The sequence below is a fragment of the Saccostrea cucullata genome, unplaced genomic scaffold (assembly GCF_032062105.1).
Source record: "Saccostrea cucullata isolate Sc308-1 unplaced genomic scaffold, CSIRO_AGI_Scuc_v1 ctg7195, whole genome shotgun sequence".
Classification (NCBI taxonomy): domain Eukaryota; kingdom Metazoa; phylum Mollusca; class Bivalvia; order Ostreida; family Ostreidae; genus Saccostrea; species Saccostrea cuccullata.
Window position 1 is genome coordinate 18,620 of NW_026927957.1, and position 6,262 is coordinate 24,881.

At 31.1% G+C, this 6,262-nt stretch overlaps 1 protein-coding gene across 1 annotated transcript; it reads left to right on the forward strand.

The window, feature by feature from the left end:
* Window positions 1–623: 623 nt before the first annotated feature.
* On the forward strand, window positions 624–1,184 carry LOC134275974 (keratin-associated protein 19-2-like). The gene is made up of 2 exons (XM_062758251.1): window positions 624–1,003; window positions 1,110–1,184. The coding sequence occupies exons 1-2, from the start codon at window positions 629–631 to the stop codon at window positions 1,119–1,121; spliced, it is 387 nt and encodes a 128-aa protein (XP_062614235.1). The 5' UTR covers window positions 624–628; the 3' UTR covers window positions 1,122–1,184.
* The last annotated feature ends 5,078 nt before the right edge of the window (window positions 1,185–6,262 follow it).

Here is a 6,262-nt window from a genome sequence, read left to right on the forward strand (position 1 = left end):
ATGCGAAAATTCTATATTTGTCAATTTCCCGTTGTGTGCTTCACAGTGTTGCTTCAAGTTTAAACAAAAAAAAAACAAAAACAAAAAAAACAATGATATTAAATAAACTTTAAATTTATCGGTCAACCAAGGTTTCTACCTGTACTGGATTTTCAAACCTCGATTTATTCCAAAAATTCGAAATAAAAGACAGTACAGAATCTGCAACATCTGTTATTATTTACATCTTTATCTGTAAAGGGCCCACTGACCTAACAGCTAAATTATCTAATGAACAAGATAAACAACATGACTTCAGTTTTGCAATCGTCAACTTTCCTTTATTTAATAGAATATCTATCTACTTTTAACGGTTCCAATACATTATTCAGAATGGCATATTGAAATGAACTTTCGAAAACGTGAGATATCTGTCATCATCCTAAACTGTTTATTCTCTGTGACATTTTTATTAACGGTACTTTTACCAATTTCCGAGTAAGATATCGATCTTTAGGCCTATATCAATTTATTTAACGACTCCCATATAAAATAAAAAAGAACAAACAATGTATTTTTGTTCCTTTAAAGTTTCCCTCTAAGTATAATGGCTTTGCATTATTTGTCTATTATTTCTCTTTTTGACAGAATGTTTAAGTCACTGTGCTTCCTAGTCCTGCTCTTCGTAGCCCTTAGTGATGCCTTCTATGGTAAAGGATACGGTAAAAGCATTGTTATCCTCGGTGGAAAAGGATTAGGTTGGGGAGGATATGGCGGATATGGAGGATATGGTGGCTTTAGAGGATTTGGCGGTTTTGGATGGGGAGGAAAGGGATATGGAGGCTTAGGATGGGGAGGATATGGCGGATATGGAGGATATGGTGGATATGGAGGATATGGCGGATATGGTGGATACGGAGGATATGGAGGATATGGCGGATATGGAGGATTAGGCTGGGGAAAAGGATACGGAGGATATGGAGGTATTGGAATAGGATTTGGAGGCTTCGGAGGACGTGGAAAGGTAACCATAATTTTTTTAAATTCTATTTTGTGTTTAATTACTTTCGAATTGCTTTAAATATGTTTTATTTCTCAAATTTTAACAAAAGTTTGATTTTTTTTTTCAGGGCTACTATTAAAATTGATGGATGTTTATATTTTGGTATTGTTGAATTTTTTATAAAATAAATGATGTAAAATAATTAGATTTCAATTTACTGTTTAAATGATCTTTATTGTACAAAGGTTTGAACTTCCATATTAGGTGTATGAAATAATATATCAAGAAATACACTGCATATGGACAAGAAATCCTCTTACCGACACAAAGAAAATCTCTTTTTGACGGTTAATTACAGATATACAATGTATATATAAATATATATACATCATTCATTATCAAATGTGCATATTTATGAACTAACTACATAAAAAGGGTTATTTTTCTTTTCGAAGAGCTATAAACAAAGTATTTGTTTTTGTTTCATTAAAACCAGAGAAATATTTTCCCAAACAAGAACAAACAAGGTTAAAAATAATTTTTTTCTCTCGAGAAATACAAATCTTTGGATTGATTATTTACAAATAATGCAAGGCTTTTGATTATGGAAATCGGATCTACAAAACGACTTGATGACAAAATTATGCGACCCCTTTTTTGCGATGAATTACATTAAATCCACAATCATTCTGGTTATTTTCAAAAAGAAGTGAAAGAAAATGACACCTTCGTATTGTTCATAATTTAGAAGGATAATAATAATAATAATAATAATTATTATAAACTTTATTTAAAGAAGGTAACTCTTCCCCAGGGCCCTCTATACATCAATACAAAATATACAAGATACAATTTATCATATGTAACAGTAATAGACTTAAGGAATGACAATCACAAAATTATGAATAGAGTGTCCATGTACAGGCATATGACAATCACAAACATTGTAGATACAATATCAAAATCTTATTGTGCTCAAATAATTGTGCGACAGCTGATGATGTAATTTTCTACATTACGCTTAAATGCTCGTAGAGATTGAGATAGTCTAATGTGTTGGGGAAGTTTATTCCATAGATGTACACCTGAGTACTGAAAAGACGTCTTGAATAAGTTTGTACGAAATTTTGGTAATTTAAGATCATAATTAGTTTCAGATCGCAGGTTATAGGAAGTTGAAGAATGAAATTCAAATAAATTACAAAGATATTCGGCAGTCATTCCGCTGAAAATTTTGTATAATAATATGTATTTGTACAGATCAACTAGCTCATAAATAGTTAACCGTCCAAGTTTCTCAAAAAGTGGGTCAGAAGAAGAATCAGGACTTGCGTCAAGAATAATCCTTGCTGCCCTTTTTTGTAATTTAAATAGTCTGTCCATGTCCTGCTTGGGGGAATTACCCCAAACAGTCAAACAATAGTTAATAGATGGTAAAATATAAGCATTGTAATATAATTTCCTAGAATGAAGAGGGAGAAATTTCTTAATCCTACGAAGTGTAAATAACTTATAATTTAAGGTTTTGCAAACCGAATCAATATGATTAGCATACTGTAACTTATCATCAATATGTACACCAAGAATTTCTTCAGTTTCTACCATTTCAGTTGTTTTGTCTGAGGCATAAAGTTGCAAATTTGGATTATCTAGTTTTGATTTTCTTTGCTGTGTTCCCATTAACACACATTTTGTTTTATCTACATTTAATACCATTTGATTCTGAGCACACCATTTCTCAATTTCACAAAGATCTGAATTTAGTGTATTTTCTAAATATCTTGCATTATGTTGATTAGAATACAGAGTAACATCATCAGCAAACATATCAATATTTGAATTGTTTACATGTAAAGGAAGGTCGTTTATGTACAATAAAAATAAAAGTGGTCCCAGAATTGACCCCTGTGGTACTCCTGCTGTGACGGGTAGAATATTGGAGACACATGTTCCAAATTTAACACACTGTGTCCTATTGTAAAGATATGACTTAAACCACTTAATATCTGTAGGATAAAATTTGTAATGGGTTAATTTCTCTAGAAGAATATCATGATTCACCAAATCAAATGCTTTACTAAAATCTATAAATGTAATACCGATTAGTTCACCACGATCCATTGCATGAAGCCAATTTTCTGTTAGTTTTGTAAGGGAAGTTTGACGGGAATGGAGTTCCCTAAATCCCGACTGGGATTGTGTTAGTAGATCAAATTCATTAGTGAAATTTCGTATAAGCTTAGCTACATGTTTTTCTATAATGGGTAAGGCCAGCTAGATTTTACAATATTTTAAACGCTTAGGTAAAATTTCTCCGTTCGCATAAAGGAAAAATATAGTGAGAAGCCAAAAAAAAAAAAGAAAATTGTACTTCCTTGCTCTCATGTATTTCAATGGCGTCAAAAAGTGGGGCGAAGCCAAAACTGAATTGGGATTGGATGTAAGCATGTTGCCCCTACCCAAACGAAAGATCTATATCTTCCATATTATGTTCCTATTTTCATTAAAAGTAGTATTCCATTAGGGTCCACATATCAGTATTTAGTTGCATGCAAAAATTAGAGTCAAAATTTGGACATTTAATTTTTTGTCAATTTACCGGGACCGTCTGTCACATTATCCTTTAGTGTACTGAAAATCATGTGATTTGAAATTATAGTAATTCAGATGCAAAACTATAAACTAACAACAATATTATTCTGAAAGCTGCGCATCCTGATTGCATTGCTGCACAATTTTTGAAGAAATCTTGTTGGCTTGCATGAAATTAATTAATGAGATAAAGTCTGTAATGGCTGTAATGTACGTATTTCATGTTGCGTTCACAAGTGCAAGTCATTCACCTCCATTAGTCAGATGACTAGCGAATTACAGTAATGAGGAGTTTAATGTTGCTTTGATAGCAATAAAGGTAATAAAGGGGCGAATGACAAAGTTTATACAGCCGAGAGCCAACAGTAAAAATCTCTGAAATGTAAACGTTCAAAGTCAGTAAACAAAGTTAGTAAGTTTTATGGTCGATGCAATGACTTGTCAGCAAATACAATTTATCATTGAACTAACGCTGACCGACGTTTTTCATACAAATTGTTATGGCATTGTTTACGCACTGAATTGTCGACGGATTTTCCTGTTGTTTCCCGATCATGACAAGGAGATTCATGGTGGGTGTGTCCGGTCGGCAAGGGAAGCTCACTCCTTCATGGCATCTGATCCCATCTCTGATTTATTTATGGTCTGTGTTTCTCTGTTCCAAAATTTGTATTGTTTAATGGACTTTTGAGCTTGAATATTGTTCGGTATCTCCAAATATTTTATTCATTGAAATTACATGGAATGAATTTTCACACATCAATAAAATCAAAATCTCTTTTTACATATGATGAAATGATCATTTTAACTTGAAAATAGTGTAACAAAGATAGGCATAAGTCCTTGAATTTTTCAAACAACCCTTTTACGTGCACTGTTATTAATATTCTGGATGACTGCCATATGAGGTGGATTGATTTAGTCGAAAAAAGATATGATTTCTGTAGTTTTAAAAGGAGTTTGTTCGAAAAATTTCGAAAAATTATTTAAACTTTCTTTTTTTAATTACTCATCATTATATTTTTTAAAGGGAACAACTGGGGGTTCTATTGCGCAATACTTGCTTATCATAGCAAAATAAAGCGTATTTTTAAAGTAAATTTTTCACATAATTCATTACATTTAACAAATTTAAGAAATCACACGTTGGAAAAAAATCAGTTATAATTTTATATAACGGATTTTAAAAATAATTTTTCAACTGATAGGTAGGTTGGCGTTATGATGATTTGAAGCTCTAAAAGAAAGGACCATAAAATGTGATAAAAGAAAAAGTATTTAATATGTAAGATCTTGAAATTTGAAACATTGGAATTTGACATTCTCTCAATTATTTTCAAAATTTTTGTATAAATCCTTTGTATCTGTTACATTTTGTAGCACACCATAATAAACAGGGAATTTCATTTTGACATTTTGAGATGCCCCCTCCGGAATGGAGGTAGAAATTGTGTTTCTTACAAATAGATTATAGCATTAATTATCATATATTCTAAATTGAGAAAAAGGTCAATCGTAGTATTGGTATAATTTGCTTTAAGGAGGATCTCTACACCTACATGTATGAAATATAATTGATATTTGTAGTTCTAATAATAGCTTAGGCTCAATATCTGATAAAATAAGGTTCCAAAGTATTTCACTTTATTTTTGGAAATATTTTAAATATTTAATTCATTTTGTAAAAACCCCTTTCTTTTTTATCTTTAAATGCCAAGTGCTTTAAATTTCCATTCAAAGTTAATTTAATGTTATAAACTATTGAAATGAAGACCAAGAAAGTGATAAATAAAATGTACATAATTTTTATCTAAATCTTCAAAAACAGACAAAAAAACTAAAACAGCATTTTCTTGAGAATAGGTGGTAGGATTTCCGCCAATATCTGAAAATAGATATAGTATCATAGGGTTCAAATGATGACAAAAAAAAAGATATTTAATGAAATTGAAAAACTGACAAAAATTTTAAACATCGTAAAAATTCTTATGTGAAAGATCCGCTTCAGGAGTGCGCTCAAATACCTTGGTACTATTTTTCTATATACTTCAATTTAATTCTTCTAAAACTTGCTTAAGTATTGTCAAACACGGACATTGAAAGAAGTACGTATTGATTGTTTTCACATGAATTTATGCGAAAAACCATCACGTTTCCAGTCAAAGAGAAAGACATGTATTAAGCTAATTCACAGTATTGAAAAAGGTATATTTAATTACCGTTTTTATCCAACTTGTATGTTTTATCCTGTGTTAGAGATAATATGACATGTAAATGGTCAAAAGCCAGTGAAAGAAATTCCTATAACGAAATTCACACATCATTCTAAATCTGACGTCTCCCAAACAAACAGCTGATAATCAATGTTGACCAAATGTTTGAGCCATAAAAAATTCCCTTACTGTCGAAGTGTTTTGATGATTTCTTGAAGAGTTCAAATTTCACACGGTATAACCAGCCATTCGGGTGTATGCAAATCGTGAATAGAGTATACATATGCCTTATCTTTTTAAATTTGCATTTTGGGGGATAAATATCGCTGGAAAGCACATATGTTTTTGAAGAAAAAGAAATTTCGGAGTTTATGGAAATTTGACACGTAATGGTGAAATGACATGTGGACAAGGCATGGGGTTTTATATAATTTTTTACATTATTTATAATCATATTTACTTTAATAAGTTTTTA

Coding starts and splice junctions, on each gene's coding strand:
- LOC134275974 (XM_062758251.1), top strand. CDS start 629: ATGTTTAAGTCACTGTGCTTCCTAGTCCTGCTCTTCGTAGCCCTTAGT.